Source organism: Pteronotus mesoamericanus, unplaced genomic scaffold (genome assembly GCF_021234165.1).
Source record: "Pteronotus mesoamericanus isolate MK-2021 breed Mesoamerican mustached bat unplaced genomic scaffold, CSHL_Meso_final scaffold_507, whole genome shotgun sequence".
Taxonomy (NCBI): domain Eukaryota; kingdom Metazoa; phylum Chordata; class Mammalia; order Chiroptera; family Mormoopidae; genus Pteronotus; species Pteronotus mesoamericanus.
The window spans coordinates 5,668,017-5,694,920 of record NW_026555319.1 but is presented as its reverse complement, the minus strand read 5'-3'; the positions used below and the strand labels follow the sequence as shown (position 1 = coordinate 5,694,920).

At 44.6% G+C, this 26,904-nt stretch overlaps 1 protein-coding gene across 2 annotated transcripts in view; it reads right to left on the bottom strand.

The window, feature by feature from the left end:
• PTPN11 (protein tyrosine phosphatase non-receptor type 11) overlaps positions 1 to 26,904 on the bottom strand; it is a 63,365-nt gene that overhangs the window by 23,364 nt on the left and 13,097 nt on the right. For both annotated transcript variants that reach the window (XM_054594237.1, XM_054594238.1), the window contains exons 2-6: positions 25,017 to 25,139; positions 19,609 to 19,803; positions 17,484 to 17,676; positions 16,520 to 16,636; positions 15,728 to 15,841 (exon numbers count right to left, since the gene is read on the bottom strand). In XM_054594237.1, the coding sequence (XP_054450212.1) occupies positions 15,728 to 15,841; positions 16,520 to 16,636; positions 17,484 to 17,676; positions 19,609 to 19,803; positions 25,017 to 25,139 (742 nt within the window). The remainder of the gene's footprint in view (positions 1 to 15,727; positions 15,842 to 16,519; positions 16,637 to 17,483; positions 17,677 to 19,608; positions 19,804 to 25,016; positions 25,140 to 26,904) is intronic.

The window sequence follows — 26,904 nt, the reverse complement described above, 5'->3', positions numbered from 1 at the left end:
CAGCCAGAGAGTGGCGCTGAGAACACAGGATCCTGAGGTAAGTGGTCAGGAAGGACACCTCTGCAGGGCAGGGAGGCGGGGACGCCAGCAGGGAAAGAAGAGACTGAAGCACGCAGCCATGGCGGGACTGGCCCCAGCAGAAGAGGGGACATGGGGAAGAGGGGAGAAGGACCGGCTGCAGAAACAGGCAGAAGGTGGGCAAGCCAGGCTGAGGCATTTTCAAGGGGCAGGTTTCATTTTCAAAATTACAAAAAAGGCCTCTTTAAGGGACTGTTAGTTTCAAACAAGCCGAATATGTAATGGGAAATCACAATTGTGCAAATCAAGAAAGTGAAAAGCAGATGAAAATGAAAAGTGTGTGTGTGTATAATAAATCAACGCCAAAGTGGTTATGCCTTAAAGATTTCTGTAAGAACTGACAGAGTCAGTATTTTCTAACACAGCAGCCCTGTTGTTTCCATTTCATTTATCTGAATTTCACAGACAGGTGTGAAAGGAGTTTAAATTGCTATTTGACTCTCAGTTTCAAAATGCAATATTCGGCCTCGATGCACAGCTCATAACAAAAGTGTTTAGCTAGCTGAAACCTGGGAAGAACTAAAATACAACGTGCACAGAACTCTGACAATGAAAAAGGTCATTCAAATTTTTTAGATGACTGTAGATTAAAGCCATTTGCGTTCTCCAAGCTGGCATTTCCTTTGAACTGTGAGCCATATTACTGAGGAATATTTGCTTGTTATTAAGAAGGAGGTTCCATCTTGATTTTTAGACATTAAGAGGATTTCAAAAAAGTCCAAATACTATGAACTGACTTAATCACTTAAAAATCAACAAAGAAAAACATTAACAAAAGCTACAACTGCAGGATAATTAGCTGCTGGATTCAAAACAAACTGGGCAGAACAGCAAAGGTGTGTTAAGAAACAAACCTCCCGCAACACTTTGCTTGCAGAGGGCGCATGGCCCGCGCGAGTTCCACAAAGGGAGCGTCTCGCCAGGCCTCCCTGTTGAATCACCTGCAGTTTCTCCCTCTGCCTTCGGGTCAAGCCCAGGCTTTTCGGAACAAGGCACTGAGCCTCCTCCTCTGAGTTCGTGGAGGCCTGCCTCTAACCTGAGCTGCTTTGCCAAGTTACTGGCCTGCCTGTGCCTCAGTTTCCCCAAGTGTAAGGCGAGGATAATCCTAATTACCCACCGCACAGGGCTGGTGCAAAGGGTTAAGGAGACTGCCCTGTGAAGGGCAGACACAGGCCTGGCATACAAGGAAGCAGCAGGCCAATGCGGGGTCACTGCTGTTCGGTGACTGCTGTCCCATGAGCGCTGCGCCCAGGGGCTCCGGGTGTGGGCAGCAGCCCAGTGGCGGCATCACCACCTCGGAGCTACTCAGACACAGAGTCGCAGGTCCTGCCCCGGGTCTACTCACTCAGAACCGGCACTTCAACAAGCTTTCCAAGTAACTCGTATGCACGCAGAAGTTTGAGACGCGCCCTCTGTACTCCGGCCACACCAAGATACACATAAGACCTTGAACTCCCCCGTTTCTTCAGGCTCTCATGCTCTTGTGCATGCTACGCCCTCTGTCTAGAACTCCCTTTCTCTGCCTGGGCACCTACACACAATTATGCTTTCTTTTACTCTTTAAGACCCACCTCAAATACCTCCTCCTCCAGGAAGCTCTCCTGACTCACTCAGTAGCATGGAGCACGACCTCCCTGTGCCAGGCGATCGTTCATTACTTAGTGTGCTGTCTACAGTACCTTCCCAGCTGGGAAAATTCCCCAAGGTGTACTGAGACTGACCCCCAGAGAAGGACAGGGATGAGAGACCAGAGAAAGCAGCAGACAACTCCAGAATTTAACAGTTTATTACGGGAACTTATGGAGAGAAGCAGAACCTCCGGCAGCACCAAGGCTGTGGACCTCCCCACCCGAAAGAGGATGGGGCCTGGGTGTGAGTATGTATGTATGTATGGATGGATGGATGGATGTATGGATGGATGTGTGTGTGTATATACAGTGACTGGGAACACAGGTGGCCTTTAGCCAAGTGGCAGGCGCTTGTTAAGAGCTATGTGTTACTAGACTGTAAGCAACTTAATGGTCCTACTTATCTATCCTTTCAGTGATAACCCCCCAGGGTAAACTGGTGGTCACTAAGAGCAACTTGCCTCTTAAGACAGTGTCAGTCACATCAAGCACCAAGGGCCATTTCACCCCACACTGTCCATGACTACACTCGTCACACTGAATCCCACCTATGTTTTGCCAGTCTGTCTCCTCTACAGAGCAGAGACCACCTTGCTATGCCTACAATCAGCAGAACATCAGGCACATAGAAGGCATTCGAAATGCGTTTGCTGAATAAGCAAATGAGAAATGGAGAGAGGGAGGGAGGGAGGGAGGGAGGGGAGAGACGAACCACAGGCTGTCACCAGTTCCGGCCTCGGCACCCCGGGCCCACAGTTAGACTCCCAGCCTGGCACTGCCGGCCTGGGCTTCAGCAGAAAGGAAAAGCCTATGGGAAACGTACCAGAGCACTGCCCAGTCTTTGGTCACCTGGGAAGCAGCTTCAAGGTGTCTGCCACCTTGGCACATGATCTACCTGTCCCATCAGTTCTTTTCTTAAATTCACCTCCTCTTTTTCCTCTTCATAACGTGTATTTCAAAAGGAAACCTATTACTAGCACACATGAAAATCACTATCGCTCGCCGCACACAGAAGGTAACCAGAAAGAGCAATACGCTATTACCAGCTTCCACGCAGATGCCGCAGCACGCCTGCAGCTGTGCGAAAGGGGCCCTGGCAGGCCTTAGAGGCAGATGTTAAAGACACGCTGGTGCTACGCCGAAATCTCCTCCAAGCCTCCACGGAAGGACAGGATAAGGGTTAGAAAAGAGCACCTTTCTCACTGGCTAATTCCATCATACCTATTGGAACAGGGTACCACGAAAACTCATCTCACACACAAAGAAACCCTCACCCAGGCTAAATTCAGAGTTTTGGGTCAGCCGGAAGCTTCCCTCATCCCACACTAAGTTCCCAACCTCCTCTTCCATGCAGATCTGGGATCTGAACAGCACACGAGTCGAGACAGGCCTTCAGGCCCTTGAGTCTTCCAGAAAGGCTCAGAGCCCCTGCATCCGAGGCACAGGCTGCTGCTAAGTGCCTGGGGCTGGCAGCTGTCACAGATTAATAATGACTAATTGCGAGTCTCCCACAGCTTCTCCCCCAGCCCCTTCCTCCAGGCCCCTGAGCCCATTCTCATCTGTGCCTGGGGCCTGAGTTGCCTGAACACATTTCATCTCCTGCAGTGGAAGGCTGCCATCCATCTAGAGTGACGCTGGAAATACAAAGAACTCAGAAGTTGTGACTTTCCAGTGCTGCCCTCAGAGGCTCTCCAGCAGCACACGGGACAATCGGCGACCACCTGCAAAGCGGTGGCGGCGGGAGGCGGGCAGCGCCCAACAAGCCCGGGCCCCGGAGGCAGCAGGCCTTTTGCGGTTTGCCCGGGGGGTGCCAGAAGCTGAGAAGGACCTGCAGGCCGAATGTCACTGTGCCTCCATCAATGATAAGGCTGGAACAGGAGCAAAAAGAGTATGTAAAGCTGGGGCACGGGCTCAGGACACCCTGTTTGTCCCTGCAATACAGCTCAAGGGTTTGCACGAATTGCTGAACCCTCAGAAAGGGCCCGAGGCTAGTTCTAGTCACCTAACTGCCTGAGTCAAAGCAGACGTAGAGCCAAAGGGATTGTATCAAACTATGAAACCTTAAAAGGCATCAAAAGAAAGTCAATCAAATCCCCTGATCCACACTGCACGTCCGGGAGATCCCAGGAGCATGGCTGACTGTGGATGGGACAGGTATTCACTGTGCAGAGCCATCGCTTACATCCCTGCCCCAGACCCCAGCCAGCCAAAATGCCAGTAGCACATCCTTAGTCACTGTGATGGCCAAAGAGAACCCCACCTCCACCCCAGTCTTTCAAAGCCGCGACTGAAAGCCAGTGGGCCTGGCTCTTGACCAGACCATCATGAATGCAAGTGAAGAAACAGGATCGAGGAGGAGAGGTGGGCAGGCAGCAAACAATGGCTGAGCCAGGTATCCCCACGCACCCTGACAATGGCCCAAAGACATGTGCCTGCACTGCTGAGAACAGGTGCAACGGGCTACGGGGAGAAAGGACCACCACCAACCACTAGGCCTGCCCAAGCTGCACAGTCACTTCACTTTTCAAAACAAAGCGACAGAGGCATTTCTATAGGATGGGGCGGGGGAGGGGCTAGAGACAGAGGAAGCCACAGTAACATTGCTGAGTGTTAAAGCTGGGTGCTGGGAAAAAGGAGGTTCGTACTGTTTTCTCTACTTTTGGGTGTTTGAGAATGTGAATAAAAGGTTTTTATACATGAATTAATAATACATAAAAATGAGCCTGGCTGGTGTGGCTCAGTGGATTGAGTGCCGGCCTGAGAACCAAAGGGTCACCAGTTTGATTCCCAGTCAGGGCACAGGCCTGGGTTGTGGGCCAGGTCCCCAGTGTGGGAGGCATGCAAGAGGCAACCACACACTGATGTTTCTCTCTCTCATTCTCCTTCCCTTCCCCTCTCTAAAAATAAATAAATAAAATGTTTTTTTTTTTAAACGTAAAAGCTCCCGCGACGCCTCCCCGCCACACGTGGCTGCGGCCCCTTGAAGGAAAGGAAGGAGCGGGGGATGGCTGCCAGACAGATGGCCTCTCCGATCTGGGCACCCGAACAATCAGTAAGACAGCAGCAGCCACCAGGGCAGGCGCCAACCCAGCCCTCTCCCTGAGCTGAATACACTTCTGTTTCCCTGTGGCATCTGTCTCTGTGCAGAGGGACACTGCCATCCTCACTCTGTCTCTACTGCAAACTCTGCAGCAGGAGCAAGCATGCGGGCGGGCGAGAGCCCCCTGCACGGCCTGTCACCGTTTCTCTGCAGCGATTTTGGGGCAGCTCGTCCTGACCAGGTCCACGGCCCCAACCAGGAACGAAGGGGCAGCTGGAACCACTCATCACCAGGGAGGGTGCCAAATGGTCAGACGCAAAACTAATCCCAAATCTGGTCCCTTCCTGGTGCTTGCTGTAAGCCAGGTCGCCTCCTTCCTCCAACAAGGTGGAGTATAAGCAGAAAAGCAAATTGAAAGGCATGGTCCCTGGAGGGCAGGGAGCAGGCTGTGGCACAGGAAACAGCAGCCAACAGTACAGGACCAATCTATCATGAAGTGTGGGATTAATTAAGTGGTGTGAGTTTCTGCAAGGAGCAGGTGAAGGATTTAGTTGGGAGCAATTTAAGAAAGAAAGCTATGCCCTGGCTGGTGTGGCTCAGTGGACTGAGTGCTGGCCTACAAACAGAAAGGTTGCTGGTTCGATTCCCAGTCAGGGCACATACCTGGGTTGCTGACCTGGACCTGGTGGGGGCATGAGAGAGGCAACCGATTATTGTTTCTCTCCCTCTCTTTCTTCCTCCTTCCCGCCACCTCCACCCCTGCTTCTAAGAAAAGAAAAGAAAAAAGAAAAAAAGGAAGCCATCCCAGGGGCTAAGAGGCCAGGGTCAGGGAGAGGGTGAGAGAAGCTGCGTGCCCACAGGTGGTAGGAAATGCCCCTGAGAACGGGGCAGAAGCTCTCCAGCAGTGAGTGGAAAGAAGCACAGTGTGGTAGGCTCGGAGTCAGAAGTGCCAGGCACATCCCTGGGGACAACTTTCTCACTTTTTCTGGGCTTCAAGTTTCTTCGACTCCAAAATGCAAATGATGTATCTCTAGTAGGAAACAGGGGGCCACTGGAGGTCACCGAGCAGCACAGCGCCACGAGACATCCTGAGAGCGGACCAGAATGAAGGGTGAGTGGAGAGCCAGAGGCAGAGAGGTCGGGGATTAAGCGGCTCATGTCCCCTGGGATGATGACAGCCCTGGCCCTCAGCCACATGCCAGGCTCCTGTCTCTGCTGCTGCACACCTGGCAAGTCCTGGGCAGGCACCCTGACCTCTTGGAGCATCCTGGGATTGCTCTACCTACTCCACAAGATCAGCTGATGCAATGAGATGAATTCCCTCGCCCAACATGCAGCATCGAGTAGACAATAAAGGCCAGTTTCCTTCCTTCCTGTAAGACCAGAAAGAAAATCAACAGAGCCTGGTGAACAGCAAGTGGTGGGAGAAAGGAGAGAAGGATGAGTGAAGGGGTGCTGAGGCTTCCAGCCAACAGGACCAAAGAATAAACAGTACCACCACATCCAGGGGTAATAAAAAGGGATGTTTGGTTTGAAGGGGAAAATAACAGGTCCTGTTCTGAATGCTCGACTTTGAAGAGAGATGACAGCCAAGAAGAAATGCAAAAGGCACAATTCAAAAAGCAAAACCAGAGCTAGAAGCAACATATACTTAGGGGTAATCAGAATAGGATGAGAATAGATACACTTCCCAAAGAACAGTGCATTTGAAGCAGGATGATGCTCTGGCCGGGAAGCTCAGTTGGTTAGAGCATTGACCCAATACGCCAAACTCGTGGGTTTGGTCCCTGGTCAGGGCACATACTAGAATCAACCAATGTCTGTCTGTTTGTCTCCCTCTCTCCCCTCTCTCTCTAAAATCAATAAATTTTTTTTTTTAAATTTAAAGCAGCATGAGCAGAGGGGTCCAGACCACATTTTGGAGAACCACCAGGGTTGGCTGGTTGAAGGAAAAAAAGGCAACAAACAGCAACAGAGGCACGAGGGAAGGGAAGAAAAACTAAACCAGGCAGGCGTGTGCTGCCACAGATGAGAAAACTCGGGACGGGAGGCTGGACAGCCCGCCATGTCAGGAGCGGCACTGAAGAAAGAGGCTTGAGAACAAACTATTTCTATCGGGGTAAAAAACCCACTGGGGACTCCTGGAAGTGTTTGTAACTTCAGCCTGCCGGGAGAGGTCACATTCCAAGGTTAAATAGAGAGGAACGAGAAAGGAGTGGAGGGCACAGCACGAGCCCACGAGACGCAGAAGACAGGCCAATGGCAGACACGGAAAGCAGCGAGGTCGTTCAAAGGCAAAGGGGGAAGGTGAGGCAGAGATGTGACAGCACCTTTGGTTCTTAAATTCTCTGTACAGATGTCAAGAGCCAGCAAATAAAAACAATTCTAAAGAGAAAAACGTGGCACCAGACGGGCAGAGAATGAGGGATGGGAGAGGAGAGAGGGCGGGGTGGGGGGCAAGGGGAAGAGAGAGAGAGAGAACACAACAGTCCAAAGGAAACAAAGGAACTTCTCCAGAGCGAAGCTTTTGGAATAAAACCTCTGGCCACTGCAATGCTCTGCCCACAGGAAGGTGGAGCCCTTGCGCCGAGTGCTGGAGCCCAGCCCAGGCGGAGAATCCTAGGTACAGCTCATGCCCGCTCTCCTGGACCCTGGCCGGGGTACTGCCGCTCAGTGCGGCACTGCGCAGTTGCCACGGGGAAGATTTCCACCAGAGATCACCAGAAAGCATGATTATTCTAGACACAGCTTTAGGATGCAGTTAAAGCCTTGTTTCCATAAATATCCAACCATCTCCAAAGAGAATTTATAGCTCCCCTGAGCAGGATGTAACCACTTTAAAGGAATCAAACTGGACCGTGGGCTTGAAGACCGGCAGGAGCTCCTCCTGCAGACACGGCACTTGGCAGGGAGGCTGGGCAATCAGGACATCTGCTTCGTGGCCGTCAGCGAAGGGACTGTAATGCCTGTGCAAACTGAAAACAGCCTGGCCAAGACAGAGGATGGCTTGCATAATGAGAGAAGGCTGGGCTTTAAAACAAATCAAATTACCAAAGGAAAACAAGCTTTCAAGTGCTGGGGGCAAATAACCCCAATTAGTCGGAGGGGGGGTGCACGTGCGTGCGTGCGTGCGTGGTAAGAAAGATTCAAAACTGAAATCTTTCTGAAATGCACCATTGTGACCCTGAATTAGATCCTTTGGACAAGTGTGTAGAGGGTTCTCAAAGTTTCAAGTGCGCACTGACCAAATCTCAAACAGGAGCTCCAAATGAAAAAAAATATGGGGGTAAAGAGGAACATGTCAAAGCAAAGCCTGGAACATTCCTCCACATTTTTTTGAGCATCAGAAAGCTGTTCTCCCTTGAAATACACACAAAGGGTCTGAATGCAGTACAACTCTCACTATCGAGAGCAGCTCAAATTCAAAACAACACAAATACTTTTATTTTGTGCCTCTCTGCGCTGGGCTTTCTGCTGAATACAGGAGCTACAGCGAACAAAACAGGATTACTTGTCTTGGTGGGTTCTGGCTGCTCTGGGTGATTTTCATAGATGATAGACACAGAGCAGATAAAAAACTGCAGAATCAAAGTGTGTCTGTCTCTTTATTTGTCCACCATCAGTTTCCATTTGAGCAAAACTTCTCTTTATTCCAACAGACCTTGTAATGTTATCTGCTTCTATGGGTTTATAGTATAAGAGACAAACATTAAATCAATCGCCACACAGACTAGTCATGAAATCCGAGGGTGGTAAGGAATGGATTTGCTGCACAGGTACCAGGAAGAACTAACCTGGGCATGGGGACAGGGATCCAGGAGGGTTTCCCTGAGAAAAAGACCCTCGGGCTAGAAACGGAAGAGTGAAGAGATGTTAGCAAAGTGGAGAAGTGAGGAAGAATATACTAGCACAATCCTGCCTGTAACACCATAGAATTAGTGGAAGAATAATATTCCAATTAGATGTCAAATAGGCAGTGCAAACTTTAATGTGCCCAAAATGAAAGCTGATCATCTGCCCCAAAACCAGTCCCTCTCAGCCTTCCCCATCTTGGTAAATGGTAGCCCCAGCATATGAATTGCTCAAGCCACAAACTATCACTTATCCTTGCCTCAGCTCTGTCCTACCACCCAATCTGTCAACACTGCCTACAGACACTGACGATTCTACCTTCAAAATCTCTCTCGGCCCGAACCGCCTCCCCGGCCGCTGCTCTGGTCCAAGCCCCATCATTTCTCTACTCGGATTAGTGCCGCCTGCCTCCCCACGGGTTCCCCTGCTCTTCTCCTCCCCCTCGCAGACTGGTCTCCGCTCGGCAGCTCGAATCTCTCCGTAGACTCTCCATTTGTCCCAACTAAAAGCCAACAGCCTTACCCTGATGCACAGCAGCCTGCATGACCTGACCCCACCTTCATTTCCCTCATTCCCACTCTTCCCCAACTGTACGGGCCGGTTTGCTGATCATGCCACGTGTTAAGGGCGTTCCTACTCAGGGGCCCTGCACTCGCTGTTGCCTTTGCCTAGAAGGTACTTCCTGAGGTTATCTGCATGGCTCGCCACTTATTCCCTTCAGGGCTCTAGTCAAATGCCACCTTATCGCAGAGATCTAAAGTGGCAATGTCTCCGCCAGCAGCTCACCCTTCCATCCCGCCCACTGTAACTAGATCTCCAGAGCACTTATCAGCATCTCACATAGTGAACACTTATCTGTTTCTTTGTTTACTGTCTGTCTCTCCCAATTGACTCTAAGCTCCAGAAAGACAGACTCTGATCTGTTCCCTGATACATCTCCAGAGTCTAGAACACAGACTCTGGCACACAGTCTGTTTAACAAATATTTGCTAAATGAATGGAATGAATAAATCACTGCCACTACCAGTGTCTACTCTTTATGGTAGGTATTTTTGGACATTTGCCCAACTCCCTACAATCCTCACCTCTGAACACTATTCTTACCCAGACAGGGCGGTCCATGCCGACATACCGGTTCTGTGTGATCATGTCCTGGGCATTTGCTCCTTGGACCAAAGATGGGTGGCATCTGCACTGATGAGAATCTCTGAGACTTTGGTACAAAGACTGAAAGTTTCTAGTTACTCTACTGAAAGGGGCTAGACGTAAGGTTTATAAGTTAAGAAACAGAGAAATCTGCTGAAGGAAAAGAAGGATGGAACAAGTATGTGGAAAGCAGGGATACTCCACGCAGAGAGGGAGGCAAGATGGAGGAGGAGGGTGAAGAGGAAGAGTGGGGGCCAAAGGACTGTCGGTGGCAAGATTTCCATCTTCAGCTCAGGTCCTGCAGTCAAACACGGTGTCCAGACTCAGCCCTCAGTGCCCCCGGCAGCCCCCTCCACAGGGAGGAAGAAGCAGCACAGAGAGGGGCAAATACTTGTAACGCAGCAGCAACGCAGTATACACCTTGCCGCAGGCGCAAGGGCCAAATTCACGTTTCAGGTAACCTGGCCACCGCAAGCACAGAATCACAAGACCGTAACTCGCCTTGTCACTTATTTAGTGTCAGCCTCATTTTAGCAGAACTTCCTTCAACCACTCTAGAAATATGATCCACCCCTTCACAGTCACAAACAGAGATATGTGGGAGACGCAAGATGCTTACAGATCAGACGTGGGCAATCTCTAGGAAAAATCAAAGACTTGGGTTCACAAAGTCCTGATCACACAACATATCCTAGAAGAAAAGCATCAACCTGAAATAATTCCAGGAGCGAAGGAGAGAAGAACCAGAGCTTCACAAGAGATGTCTTATTTCAAGTTGCATCTAAAGTGAAAGCAATTTATAGGCGTCCTCTGGGGAAACATACCTGAAGGACCCATAAGAGTTTCACAGACAAGAGCAGTTGGGCATTCAGACAAGCAAAACAGAGCTGTCATTGAAATCACCAACCGCACTGCAACTTAGAGCTCTGCTTCATTTTAAAGACCATCAGAACACATGGTAAGAAGCACCTGATCCCAAATTTATCACCGCCCAGGAAACAGCTAAGGACAATCACTAAAATAATCATGCCTTACTGTTGTGCATCAACTCTAGTTTTGGAGGATTTAGGTTATAATGAGTCTCTGCTTCCATATATCTAATTTTTTTCCATAATGGTTTCTTCTGCTCTCAGACTTGTGCCCCTGGCCCCAACCTTAAAGGGCAATATTTTTTTAACTGGCTGGATTTGAGAAGCAGATACAGAAGAAATCAAGACAATGAGCCACCAGCTATTTAGATCTAGCTTCAATTTAAATGAAGAGGCAACACCCTGATTTAGTGCAAGACAATTTATCACCCTGGCCTGACTTCTATGGAGAACTTGAGTATCGATATGATCTTGTTTTTATTCAGCGCCCCCAAAAGCCAATCAATCCCCACCTTCAGTTGTTAATAACGTATAAAAATGGGCCTGACTTTGAGATGTTACACAGGGAAACCATCATGTCAGCATTTCGATCAACCTTCTCTTCCGTGGCCAGAAAAGTCAGGCGAGGAGTTCCTTCCAAGCTCACATCCTGAACCTGCCAAGGAAGCGTGACAAACTCCCCTACTGCCACAAGCTATTCAGGAAGGTTTGATTCTGTTTACCTAACTGCCACTTAAGTGAAGTCAGTGTTAAAGAAGCCCCCACTGTACCGGATACCTACCTTACTGTGGTAATTTTTAAAAATTCATTGTCATTTTATGGGGAAAAGTGGTCTATACAAATGATCACCTCAACTACCATTTTAAAAGTGCAACAGTAAAATGGGTTTAGATTACAGAATAGCTATTTCTTTACTTTTTTTTTAACTCACTATTTCTTATACTTATCAAAAAGATTTGACATTTTTAATTTTTATTAAAAATTGTATTTTACAGACTTTAAATATGCTAAGCAAAATCATGTACAATGTAAAAATAAAAATTAAAGGTGAGTAACAAACTATCATTTTTCAACATAAAGCATTAAAAAAATGTTAGTATTAACAATAGCCAGTAAAAATAGGAAAAGAAACATGCACAAGCTATTCGTTATATCCTCTTTGTAATACATTTGGGAATGCTCCAAATGCCCATCAACAGGTTGAATGAATTATATTATACCCACAGAAGAATACTCTGCAATAAAAATGAAAGAAGAATATCCTAGATACTAATGTGGAATAACCTCCAGGATAGTGAAAGAAGCAAAGTTGGAAAAAGTGTATTAAAGTATGCCACTATTTATCCATGAAAGAGTAGGATATGTAAACAGATATATATGTGCTTATACTTTTAATATGTAATGATAAACTACAACTTTTAAAAAATGGCTCTACAGATAGGGAAGCAAAGGTAGTCTTCTTTGAATAGACTTTTTAGATTTGACTTAGATTCAAAGGCAGTATTTTATATAATTATAAATAAATTTTATACAAATTTCTAAAATTCAAACATAAAATGAAGCACATGACCTAACTATATATACCCAGTTAGTGAATAATCACAGAAACAACTGTTAACAAATGAGCATAGAGCACAGTAATTTGACTATACATCTCTGGAGAATCTACCCTAAGGATGAAAAAACCAAACAAACAAAAAAATACCCCACTCTGGCTGGTATAGCTCAGTAGATTGAGTGCCAGCCTGCAAACCAAAGGGTCATCAGTTCGATTCCCAGTTGGGTCACCTGCCTGGGTTGCGGGCCAGGTCCCCAGTACAGGGCACATGAGAGACAACCACACATTTGATCTTTCTCCTTCCCTTCCCCTTTCTCTCTAAAAATAAGTAAATAAAATCTTAAAAAAAAAAAAAGAGGTTGGAGTTTTGGTGTAGAAGAAAGGAGATAGAGGAGGTTAGTAAACTCTGAAGTCCTGAGTTTGAAGTATCATTTGGACTCATAATGTATTTTTACTTTGAGAAAAACATTTTTTCTAGATTCATCCATTGTGAAGGCAATAACCAACCTAGTAGCAATGAGTACCTTTGGCTCCCAGAATATAGCCCCCAAACACCACTTCCCACAGAAGGAAGGAAGAAAGGGAAGAAAACAGGGGGGCGGGGGGAGGCTACCTCACTGCTTGGAGAAATGACTGATTCCAGTTCTGACAAAGGAAATTTATTACCCCATAACAACTTACCACACCAGAAAGTAAGAAATCTAGCAAAAGCTATTAGAGTATATAGCAAAGATTAGAAGTCAACTTGCAAGAACTCCCACTGCTCAAAGCTAAAATAATTCAAGCAACAAAAAGGTAATAAATGCCATAGATACAAGCACACCAAATGTATTAAAAAATCCATGAGTACCTATAGATACAAAAATCAATTTTTTTGGAGAATGTTGTTTTGACAACTGCTTATTAAAAAAGAATCAGCATTTCTCCTCCCTTGATGATGAAAAGCTTACCTTTATAGAACTATTCCAGCTAATAAAAAGGCAATGATACAGTTAGAATATCACAATCGTACACCTCTCACAAACTAATGGATGTAGCCAGTAATTATCAGTGGCGGCTAAAACATAAAGGAAAAACAACAGGACGTAAGTACCTCCTAGCACATCACCGTATGTGCATATGCAGTCTTGCCAAAGAAAAACTAGATCTAGCAAAGCCCTCCAGATATATCAACTGACAAGAAATATAAGGGACAGAAAAATGCGCTGAAGTCCACCACAGAGACAGGCTCAGCAAAATCCAGACCGTAAGTAAATCTCAGGACAAAAACTTGCTTTCTCCAATAACAAAAACAAAAGAGAGGGTGCTATGGTCTGAATGCTCGGGTTCCTTCAAATTCGTGGTTCAAATCCTAATCCTCAGGGTGAGGGATCAGAAGGTGAGGGCTTTGGAGGCAGTTAGATCTCCGGGGTAAAGCCCCCACCTCCCCACAGCACGAGGACAAGAGAAGCCTGGAACAGGGAAGAGGCCCCGGCAAGCCGGCTGACCCGTCTCAGCCTTCCAGCCCCCAGGGGGCTTCTGCTGTTCATAAGCCGCCCAGGCTGCAGCACTTTGTTACAGCAGCCTGAGCGGACTAAGACTGGGAGGGAGAGGAGAGAAAGGAAAAGAGGAGGGGACAGAAGGGGAGTGAAAATATTAAAAGATGAGATTTTCAAAAGAGAGATACATGTATAGTTTATCTGAATAGTGATACGACAGTGTTTTTTAAATTATAAAACAACTGCCAGAATCTGAACAGTGACTGGATATTTGAGGATTTTTTTTACTGTTTTTTTTTCTTTGAAGTGGTAGTAGTATTTTGGTTAATTTTTTAAGGATTCCGTAAATACTGATATATTTGTAAATAAAGTAAGATGATACCTGGGTAACAGATGAAGCTGATACATGGGGGTTCTTTATACAACTCTATTTTATATACGTTCTAAAATGTTTTCATAAACGAGCTGGGGAAAAAGAAGTTCCCATTTCAAACAAACTGCAAGTCTGTGTGTGTGTGTGTGAATCAAGAAAATGTAAGCAATGACTGAGAGGTGTTAATATTAAGGAGTTGTTAATAGTTTTAGGTGTGATGATAGTCTGGTTATAATATTTGAAATGCAAGTTCAAGGTGAAAGACATCTGGGATTTGCAGTAATTCAGGGCTGGAGGAGTGAATTGGGTGCAGTTAAAAAAGACCAGCCGCCTACCAACAATTGCTAATGCTGAGTGGTACATACATTGCTGTGATTATACTATTCTCTCTCCTTTCGTACAGATTTGAAATTTTACAAAATAAACACTTTTGAAAACTGGGTCTTTTCATTCAGATGTTGATGTAAGGTCCCTATAGTTTCTGTGCTTACCCACCTTACCTCATGGGGCTTTAGAAACACTAACCGTTAAAATGAAGTCAATGTAATTAAATGGCTGTTGAAATGCTGTCTTTTATGATTGAGGCTGGCAGAACAGAATGAAGAAAACAGTGAGCTGGTGATTTTAAAATTCTGACTCATGAAGTTTATCACCACTTTTTCAGTGATGCTTTCCATCACGGTCTCCCCTGTCTCAGCTGGAAGCCCCGCAAAGACAGAAACCCGGTCCCCCTTGCTTGCCATGGTACCCTCAGTGACCAACCCAGTGCCCGTAGGAAAGAGTAAATCCGAGTTCAAGTCTCTGCTCAGCAACACTGAGCAAGGACTGTGAGTGCTCTGTTCTGTACCCACCCACACAGCTGCAATTCAATCATATCTGTGGAAAGACAGTTTACTTAACCTCCCCGAGCCTCAGGCTCCTCGTCTGTAAAACAGAAATAATATCTCAATAAGCTGATCTGCATACTGTGGCTAAAATGGCTTTCTTTGGCCATTCATTCATTCGTCGCACAAATATCTGTAAATTCTAAGTCCTACAAAAGTACAGAATAAGGGACCATTCATGGAGGTTCTGCTGTGTGCCAGGCACTGTGACATGTGCTAGGGACAACTACAAAGGTAAATAAGGCACAATCTGAGGAAGTGTTTCTGAGAAAGTTTTCTGTCAAATGGATGGAAAGAGAGAGGATGAAATAACAATGTGAACTGGTAAGTGACATTTAACACTGCACATTCCCACTGGGGAGCGTCCTCCTACCCGAATTGGTTTCAGGAAAGAAATCAGTTCACTCAACTTCCCAACATTATAAATGTCAATACCCACATTATAACCAACGGGAGGTACTTCTTTCATTTATTCACTGCAATGAGGCTAAAGATTCTTTCTGAAGACCCCAGCCAATGCTGGAAGGCTTTCAAAAGAAGTAGATCCTTTTGTTTGTCTGGGTTTCTGCCCGCAAACCAAGGGAGCCGAATGGAGCTATTGGCTCATCCATTTCGTATTAACTGCCAACTCCCTCCCCCAGAACACAATGCCCTTCTATTTCAAGGAGGCCCCTCAGCAACTTGTTCCATGTCAGTCAATGGCCGAATCAGGACACAGAATCAAGTCTTTCAGATCCAGTTGCAAACCCAAGACCAACTTCTCATGTACTGAAAATAAGACAACACCGTATGTTAAAAAAATATTTTTTAAATTAACTTACCTCAAATTCTTCCCAAAAGCCTTGCTTGACTTTATCTGTGGTCTCAGCTAATTTGCTTAGTTCTCGAACCCGGCTCTCTATTTCAGCAGCATTGATACGAGTTGTGTTGAGGGGCTAATCGAGTTCAGCCATTGGAGTGAAATAAAGAAAGCATTACGTCAAAAGTGTTAATGCCAAAAAAAAAAGAAAGAAAGAAAAGACATCTAGTTTGGTGTTCATGAAGGCAAGGACAGGAAGTTCACATGACACAATAATTCTCAATAAACATTTTCAAACACGATTTCACTTTCTTTTCTGTTCTCTCAGAAAATAAATCTTTCTCCAATCCCCACACACACTTTACTCTGCTAGTATGAATTCAATCTTTTTTTCTGTATTTTTTTCTTTATAAATAAACTACAATATTAGAGGGTTAATATAATTTGCCACTACATGACAAGAGTGAACTTTGAAATAGACACACCTCCAAACACAGTAAGTGTGAGGACCAAAGATGCACCTACAGTGAAAACTTGCTTTAAAAACTCTGCAGGCCTTTTGGAGGTACAGACGGAGAACATCATGGAAATGATGTGATATCTGGAATTCGTTCCCTAACACCATGGTGGCGGGGAGGGCAGCGAGTGGAGTAACAGCCGGAGTCGGGTTTGACGTGGTGATCATGACTGAAGCTAGGCCGTGGGCATGCGGGGGTCTGTGATGCTATTCTACTCCCTGTGTATCTGGAACACCCTCTATTAGGACTTTTTCAGCTCCCTAAGGAGATGGGCTTTAGATTTCTAACACGCTCACCTGCTTAAGCTGTAGAACCGTGCCCAGCGTCTCTACCATGGGATTCTTCTTATAGTGCTCCACGAGGTCTGTCAAAGAGTCGAACCGCTCTCCTCCACCAACGTCATATTTCAGTTCCTTTCAACCAGAAAAAATCAAGTTTATTACCTGGATGTTAAATTGCTGCTTTCCCAGCTGAAGTACAGAGACAATGGCCCCCCACCCCCCAGGAATGGAACGATCAGATAGCTGCGGTAGCACCAAGGAAAGGACGCAACAAGGATGATGGAGTCGGACTGGCTGGCCCGCGAAGTCACCATGAGGCGCGAGAAGCAACAGCTGAGTATCCAGCATCGAGCAGGCCACAAGAAAGTCTCTCCTTCACAAGTTAACTAAAAAGTTTTAAAAAATGAAAACAGCATTCTTTACGTATACTGTAGGCTAAGCGACAATACATGAGGCTAATGAATGGAAGGTAAATAAACTATTTCTCTCTGAAATACAAGTTCCAAGGCCGGAGAGGCAGCACTGAAGCCCAATGCACATGTCTTTACTTTCATCTTCTGATGGAAATTATAAACAGAGACCAAGAAATTTTTTCTAAAAAGCAGATTAGGAGAGGCTATTTCAGGGAAACAGTTAAACTCAGAAAATACAAAACCCTAGAAATACTATAGATGAAGATACTTGGAGACAATCGTTTGTTGAAAAATAAAACTTTCAAAATGACGCAGTGAAGACCTCTGAAAATCCGCTCTTCCATAAACGCAGCAAGGACATGGCGAAAACTGTCATCAACTTGTTCAGGACTCTGAAAATGAAACAAGAACTTGCAACCAGCGAAGGAGCATTCACTCAAGAAAAATGGCTGAATTTTGGTAAGGACAGCAAACTGTGGCATTTTTCTAAATCGATTTGCAAGAGAGAGCAGGAAAGAAAGAGCCATCTGGTATTTTGCCAGACCCAAGGTCAAACGAAGCCTTACCTGACAGCGGATCATGACGTGGGTCACTTTGGACTTGCCATCATTGCTCTCCCCCTTGTCATCACCAGTTCGGACGGAGAGAACAAAATCTCCAGGGTGGCTCTGGCTCTCTCGTACCAGAAAGCTACCATGTTTTCCTTTCTCAGTTAATAACTTCTCTGCTTCTTTCCCAGACAGGTGTCCATGAAACCACCTAAATTTTTAAAGAGGAAAATAAATTGGGTTCTGCCAAGGGAATCACAACACTCTTCCACAAAACTACCATATATAGTCAGCGCTCCTAAACACAATTAGAAAACACACGCATTCCTCAAGAGGTCGGGAGATACCACGGGAGCCAGAATCTGCAACTGGAGCGGGCAGGAGGAATGACAAAGGTGTCAAGAATGACCATTCAATTTAAGTGATTCCCCAGTCATTTGTAGACAAGTGTCTTCCATCTTTCCTATTTCCTTTTATATCTCCCACCTTTTGAAAATATAATTTGTTAGATCTCCATGCTCAACATTAAAAGAACCAACTATTTAATCACAGCCATTTAAAGAAATTATAATAGAAAGTTACGGTTAAGACAGAGAATGATATGAATGTTTGCTCGGGCATGAGAACAGTGTGCAAAAAAAGATCTTCATTGTAAATTAATTCAAGCATTTCAAATTTTTCCGTATTTCCAACCTATACTTGGACAGCCTCCAAGTCTGCTATCAACATCTGTGGCCTGCATGCTGGGTTATCATATCAAACTTTAATGCATGTAAGACTGAGCAGGGTGAGGGATTTTACTAAAAATGTGAATTCCCATTGCTCACAAGCAGAGATACCAATATGCTATTGAACGGGCCCAGCAATCTGCACTTGTGACCAGCACGCCAGAGCTGACATAGGCCATCTGAGGACAGACTTTGAGATACTATAAAAAAAAGAAACCCACAACACTTAACATAGTTGTGTTAATAAAGTGGCTTTTTCCCTCACATTCTTGGTGAGAAAACAAGTACTATCATGGCAGATGGTGCTAATGGCACATCACTAAAGGAATATACTTGGAGTTATTTTTCATCTACTCTCAACTAAACAGAGTATAATGTAGAAATAAACTGCAGAGAATGGGCGGACAGCCTTTTGCTTGAAGCTACAGGGATCCCGGAATTATCAGCATATAATAGCACTGACAGGGAGGTGCAAATTGAAGAAAACTACCTGAAGACACAAAATGCACAAACCTAATTAAGAGACCCAGAATTTGGACTGAGTCAGAGGAGACTGGGAATGCAGAAAACCAATAAAATCAATACAAATGAAGTCAAGGCCCAGCTTACCTCAGCTCAGCTCCCACACAGCAGTGCGGGGGGGAGAGCCCTGTAAGGATACAGTTCCCACCAGGGAAGGTCACTGTCGCACGCTTGTGGATGCAACAGGAAAGACCTGCTGAAAAATCAGACCCTCGGCTTTTCTACTCCTGAGCTTAAACTGACATCTGTTGGTGGCACTGCTGAATAACTGGGTCGGGAGCTACCACCGGTAACTGCTGCGACTTCGGTGTCACCATTTCCATCGTTTTCCTCTCGTAATTCTCAAATACTATCAGCTGAAGTTCAATCATCTTACATTTACTGCACATACTAAGAATATACAGGAACAGTCTGAGGCTCCTAGAAGGAGTGTCTGTAACACAGACTGAAGCTTCTGCAAGAGAAGGGCTCTCTGAGGATAATCTGATCCTCTTATTCCTACTTTAATAAAACTTTCAAGATTGCAGCTTGGGGTGGAAAAGGTGAAGGGATTAAGATGCACAAACTGGCAGTTACAAAACAGTCACAGGGATGAAAAGTACAGCTTAGGGAATAGAGCCAATAATACTGTAATAACCATATATGGTGTCAGGTGGGTACAAGACTTATTAAGGGGATCACTTCATAGGTTATATAAATGTCTAATCACTATGCTGCACACCTGAAACTAATATAATATTGAACGTCAACTGTAATTGCAATTTTTTGAAATTTCTTGAGAACAGACTGCAGCTCGAGAAACAGGTCCAAGCCAAATCCCCAGGTCACATTCACATAACTCCTATGGCACAGGACAGACTCAGAGACTCTGCTGTTATCCAAGTGTCACTTACCTTTCAGAGGTAGGATCTGCACAGTTCAGAGGATACTTGAGCTCAATAACATCTCCATTCTTCTCTTTTAATTGCCCGTGATGTTCCATGTAATACTGAACCAGCTCAGCCAAAGTGGCAAACTTCTCCCCGCCATACAGGTCGTAGTAATCGCCAGTGTTCTGAATCTTGATGTGGGTGACAGCTCCATTCCTTCTAAAATAGTCCGTTAGAAAGGGGGAGGGACAAATAAAGCGCTACACTAGTAAAAATGGACCTCACGTCCGTTATCGGGTTGCACCTAAACACTGAAACAAACCCAAGGCATGGACGCGTTTATACTCATTCTTACACTCGTAAGAAAAGCAACGAGTGAAATAACCACACAGTCCCTCATTTCAACACAAAGGGCTCTGTTTATTAGTTTCTTCCCTTGTATAACTTGTACTTTAAAAGTCTGACTGATCAAATTGTGTATTTTACGTGACAACAATTTTTCTCATCATTAATCAAGACACATGTAATTAAAATGCAAACATACATCTACCGTGTAATCCAGGAAATCCCCTCTGAAGTAGCTTGCCCAAGAGTAATGAAACCGTATGGCTACCAAGTGACTTGTATAAGAATATTCACTACAGACTTATTTATAATAGAAAAAAATTGAAAACTCAAATATTTATCACCAAAATGGATGAACAAATAGCTACATACTCATCTAATAGAATATTACACCGCAATAAATAAAGAACCAATATGCATGCAACAATACAGATGAATCTCAAAAAACATTATAAGAAAAAGAAACCAGAAACAAAAGAATATCTACTGTATGACTTCATTTATATGAAAGTATAAAATAAGCAAAACTAGCCGATGGGGATAGGAATGAGAGGAGTGGTGGCCTCTTTGAAGGAGGGAGCAGAGGAAGGGGGCACAAAGGAACTTCTTCCAGGGTGACAGAAAACCTCTCTATTTTGAAGGGGGGGGCAGGTTACATGCATATACTCATTTGTCAAAATTCACCTCACTGTACACTTAAGATACTCTATATAACTGTACCTTAAAAATCATTTTAAAGGCATATAATGGACAGTTTCCAGCAGGAGGTGGCTAATATATTACCCCAATGAGTGGACATAGCATTGGCCAGGAGTTTCTGACACTTGGTATTTTGGTGAGCCGAGGCAGTCTCCGGTTTTCTGAACTACTAAATACATCTCGAGCCACCATTATCACCGAGGTGGACCCACATTTATTTTTAGTCTGACTCCACAGCATTATTGATGAAGCCTCTGGAAAATAACAACACAATTCTACCAAAGATTAAGGGAAATGGGAACGAAGGAAAATAAGAAAATTCGTCCCACAATGTTACTAACAATGTCTACTTCTCATTTTTGGTAACCACCTTTGACAGTGGGTAAAAAAAGGCACTTCGGGTCATTCTCCTCCAGCTACACCTGACTTTATTTTAACACCCGAGCTTTCAATTTCTAGCCTGTAGTTAATGCCATGACCCAAGACATTTCAGTGTGGACCAGGTCTGTATACAGCAACATAGGAGGATCTCAGACGCAATACTGCACGAAAGAAGCACAATGCACAATGACATGCCTAGCATGTGCCGTTCTGAAAATTTATGAACACACACTACATATTATATACTACTCATGATACAGACATACGTAGACATTATATTTTTATTATATTTACATATATTATAAATTTATGTACTTTTTCTATGAACTAGAGAGAAACTCATGATACGAGCTGCCTCTGGGACAAAGGGAAACACAGGATCAAGGGTGGTGAGTAAAAGGAAATTTTGTTTTACTTTATATTTTCAAGAAAAAAAGATGACTGGCAATAAATACAACATGGGTGATTGTACATACTTTTAAAAATATTTTTGTATTTTTTTCCTCAAAATTAAAAAAGGGAGATCTTCCATGACTAACTGGACACAAGGCAACATAACCATCAGTTTTTCAGCATGGGCACCTAACACAAAGGTTAGATCGCCTGCAGCAAACCAGAGTGATGAACGCATATATGCAAACGCGCGCCTGTGCACACAGACACTGCGGCACACGCACATACACTACGGTGTCTATAACATACATCAAACGTATAAAGAAACACGAAAGTGAAACTTGGTAGAGCAGTGGAGTTGTTAAAAGGACTGGTTCCAAGACAGTTCACAAAAAAGACATACAAGTGGCCTTTAAACTTATGAAAAGACGTTCAGCTTCTATCATAAGAAATGAAAATTAAAATTCCAAGACAGCACTTCTCACCTATCATGCTTGTGAAAATGAAAAACTTGACCACACTCATCTAGTGACGCTGTGGAAAAATAGGCCCTCCCACTGGGAGGGGAATTTGGAAAAGCTGTGCTATATCCACGTATACTCTCTGCCCCAGCCGTCTCACTCCCAGAAACTCACCCTGAAGATACATTTCCTTAAGCATAAAACATATGCAAAAGCTTATTACAGTCATTGTGGCAGCAGACAGCATTGTAAAACATTGGAAACAATCTCCTGCCTGCATGAAACTGTATAAAGTTACATGCTACGCAGTTGATTAAAACAATGAGAATCAGCACTAAAAGATTTCTGTCAGTGAAAAAAATAAACTACAAAGAAATATATTTAATGTTCTACTTTATGTATAAAAAGAAATACAAAAGGATAAACCAGAAACTAACGGAAATGGTTACCTACAGGGATGGATAGAAACAAGGTGCAAGTGGTAAAGAGTAAGGAATGAGATTTTAAACTAATTTTTTGATAGGTTTGACTTTAAATCTTGCAAATGTTTCACATTCACAAAATAAAATTAGCCCTGGCTGATGTGGCTCAGTGGATTGAGCGACGGCCTGAGAACCAGAGTACCTGGTTTGATTCCCAGTCAGGGCACAGGCCTGGGTCGCAGGCCAGGTCTCCAGCAGGAGGCACATGAGAGGCAACCACACATTGATGTTTCTCTCCCTCTCTTTCCCTTTCTCTAAAAACAAATAAGTATTTTTTTAAAATAAAAATTAAATTAAGCTAAATTGACAAAAATCGAAAAACTGAACACACAACAGAAAAACTGAATATAAAGTGAAAGAAAAGAATCTAACTTTCTAGTAAGTTCATAACGAGACAGAAAATGAATCCCTGTAACTCTGAATACAGTACTGATTGTGCACCCTTACTGGGGTCCAGTCTAAGGACAAAAAGACTCTGGAGAAATCATGAGCTCCACTTAACGGGTTTGAAGTTAGCAGCGGCCGTGGCACAGGCGTTCTGAGTCTGCCCGCACCGCAGCACTGGGCCAAGGAGCTCCCACACCCCGCCGTCTACCGACCCGCTGCGGGGCCGGGCCCTCGCCGCAGAGGAATGACACGGATGTGGAGCGGCAGCGGGTGAGGGAGCTGGGGTCCACTGGGGATAGCAGTGCGAACGCTTGGTTTTAGACATGTAAATATTTACTTCCCAGCTCTGTCCACTGTGAGGGCCTACGAGCAGCGGCACCCCCGGAGCATGAAGACCTAAAGACGCAGCAAATACAATGTGCTTCCTCTCGGGAAATGATGGGACGGCTTCGAGGGCCTTTACTAAAATGATAAGGGAAATTTGAGTATGGGCTATATATGAGACATTATTATTGAGTCAATGTTTAAATTTCTCATATATAATAATGATATTGTAATTATATAGAATGTCCTTGTTCCTAGGATATGCACACATAGGTATATAGAGGTAAAAATCCATGTCCTGATATGCACAACTTATTTTCAAAAGGTCTGGAGGGGAAAATGTATATGATACACACAGACACACACTCATAGAGAAAGAGCAAATATGGAAAAATGTTCATAGGTAAAGGCAATGTGGTTGTTCACTGTTTCATCTATGAGCTTTTCTATAGGTCAAAATAAAAAGAGGCGGCAAAAAGTCCCCAGTAACTGCCGTCCTGGGTCTGCCACTTACCAGCCATGAGACTAGCTTACCAACAACCTCTGTGCTGTAGCTTCCTCACCCGTGAAGTGAAGGTCATGGTGCTACTTATTCACAGGTTGTTGGGAAAATTAAATAAAATGATGTGTGTACAGTGCTTAGCACAACAGCCTGGAATATGTCAAGTCCTCAATAACGTTTGCTATCCTCATCTTCATCATCATCATCATCATCATCATCTAATCCCTAGCCAAACTCTTACAGATCAAATGTCACTTTAGGTCAGATGTCTATGGTGGAACAAGCCCTGAAGACTTATAAAGGCTTCCACTCATTCCGTAGCTTATCGTAAAACAGAAGTAAAAGCCAATAACAAAGGTTCCTTAAGAAACTAATCTACACCAAGAAAGGATTTCCCAAGTCCCATAGGAATCCTGAATGAATCCTAAAAAACAAAACTTTATTTTAAAATAATAATAATAAAAGCAAATTCATAAAGCATTTCAGTTCTCATTCCTGGAATGAACTTGGGTAAGGAGAATAAGTATTTAAGAGAAAAAGTCAATTCCTACAAAAAGTCTCCTACACCTATTCAGAGACATGTAACAGGATGGTGGCCATGCTGTTCAAAAACATTTTAAACAAACTAAAAACAACCCAACATCCAATAATGGGAGACTGGATAAACTGTGATTTGTTCACACCATTCAAATATTATAGAGCCTTTAAAATTAATAACCACATCTATAGGTACCAACATAGAACTTAAAAGTTTTTTAAAGGAATTTGCAGAATAATATGTGCATTATAAAGCCATGGATATAAATTCTAAAAACACACGCACGAATGTGATACTGTTCACACACAGTACAAAAGTCGTTCAAGTACAAAAACATGATCAAGAAGGACATATGCCAACCCCTGAGCGTGGTTTCCTCTGGGGAAAGAGGGAGGGGATCAGGACCAGGCAGGGGAACACACAGGACCACAACTTCCTCAGTGATGTTTTATTTCTTGAAAAGGACAAACTGATCTTAAGAAACTCTTTAGAAGTATTTTTCCCACTAAGGGAGCAACGGAGAGGAAGGTGAAATGTGGGGAGCCAGGCCGCGGAGGAGTGGACTCGGGCAGTGGGCGGCTGGGGCTGGCTGGTTAGAGTCGGCTCCAGCCCATCATGGGCGGCCTCCAGGGGCAAGAAACGCCCACCGCCGCCCTCCCGCTGAATTCCCCAGCCTCATACTCTCGGAGGCCACGCCTGAGCCCCAGAGCAGGTCTGAGTCAGGCCCCCCCGCAGGGCGGCCGGCAGGCCTTCGGTCCCTTGACAAGGGCGGCAAGTGGTCCGACTGTGGTTTTTTTCATTTTTTGTTCTTTACGGAGTTTATTGGGGTGACACTGGTTAACAAAACCATACGGGTTGCAAGTGTGGTCTAACATTTCCTACAGGAACACACTCTGGGGAGTCTTTTTCTTCCCACTTACCTAACGGAAAGTGTGAAGTCTCCAGGGTTACTTTTACTGGGCCTTGCCAAAAAGCTGCCATCAACCCCTCTTGTCAACAGTAGGTTTTCGGCCTCCACACCAGTGATATTTGGATGAAACCATCTTGAGAGAGAGAGAAAAAAAAAAAAAGAGAGAGAGCAATGAGCCACAGAGGATTCTGTCAGCACTACATGCCACACTCGCACAGCTGAAATGCCAGAGTAGGGCGGTTAATAAAAATACAAATCGAACCTCCCCTGTCCCTGCCCCCTGTTCTCCTTGGACACTGCCGCTTCCTCACCTTCCCCCTGGCAGCGGCCTGGGATCCTGCTAGCACAGTAGGTGGGGCTGGGGATATGGGTATTAAGCCCGTCACTTGGTGGGCCAGGACCAGAAAGATAGTCTACATGGTCAAGAAAGTGAACACATGGAATGTGATTAAACAAGTAAGTACATGAATAAACAAACTACTTAATAGTAAGTAAACATATTGGAGCTAATGGGAACCAGGCTTCTCACTGTTGGAAAGAGAGATACAAATATGGAAAGGGAGAAAGCCAGAATAAATCCCATAGTGTTAGACTGGAACTGAAGGGATCAATGCAAACTCTAGGATTTAATATACATATGGAGATAGCTCTACAGGTATAGAAATATAGAGGTATGTCTCTGTGAACGTGTATATATACATGCACACGTACATACATCTCTTACTACCTCTCTGTTCTGAAAGGACCTGGCAGCAATGACACCCCAGTAGCAATCAGCGTGCCCAGCACCCGTATTTGGTTTCTAAACACCGCTCCCCGACAAAAGGAACTGGGCTCCTTGGAGAAACAGGTGACTCCAGGGCTGGGGCAGTAGGAGGAAGGTGAGCCTGAAACACCTCATTATGCCACAGTAAGAAAGGGCTCCGATGAGGGCATGTCCCAAGGATGCAGGAGCGGGCTTGAAGGTCCTCCTGCCGGCCAGGTTAGGGGAAATTTGTACCTCAAAAGCAATGATGATATTAATAGATTATAACTCATTGAATAAAATAGGAAGCCTAGAGTCCACACAGGAATTAATTTTTGAAAACGAATTAAGGTTCATCAAAAAACTAATGATGGAATTACCAAATGAGCCACAGGTGCCACTTCTGGGTATATACCCCCGAGAATGGAGGGATAATACTATCACCATGTTACAAGGTTATTCATAATAGCTGAAAGGTAGAAGACAAGTGTCACTGACAGATGAACAATCAAGAATGTGATTTATGTATAATGGATCAGAAGAAATTCTGTCACACGCTACAACATGGATGAACCTTGAAGGCATTATGCTAAGTGAAATACACCAGTCACAAAAGGACAAACACTCCATGATTCTACTTCATATGAGGTACCTGGAGGAGCAGTCCAATTCACTGGGACAGAAGATAGAATGGTGGTTGCCAGGGGCTGGGGGGAAGGGGACATGGGGGTTAGCGTCTAACGGAGACAGCTTCAGTTTGGGAGGGCGGAAAAGGTACGGAGACAGATGGCGGTGCCCGGTGCACAACACTGTGAATGTGCTTAATGCCACAGAACTGTACACTTAAAAATGCGTAATAGTTTTATGTTATATATATTTAATCACAATAAAAGAATACATGAGGAGAAAGGGGAAGCTCTTTGCAACAGAATCACAAAGAATCGCATATAATAAATATAGAAGGAATAATAGAAAATCACATTTTGGCAACCATCATATTAATAGTTCAGGCAAGAATCATCAATGGATGCTAAAACTAATGGTGATCATTTCAGGAGGGACAGATTATTAACTGCAACCCCCACAAATTACTTACTGATTACATGTTAATTAAGAAGTAAAATAGCCCTGGGTGCGGTGCCTCAGTGGGTTG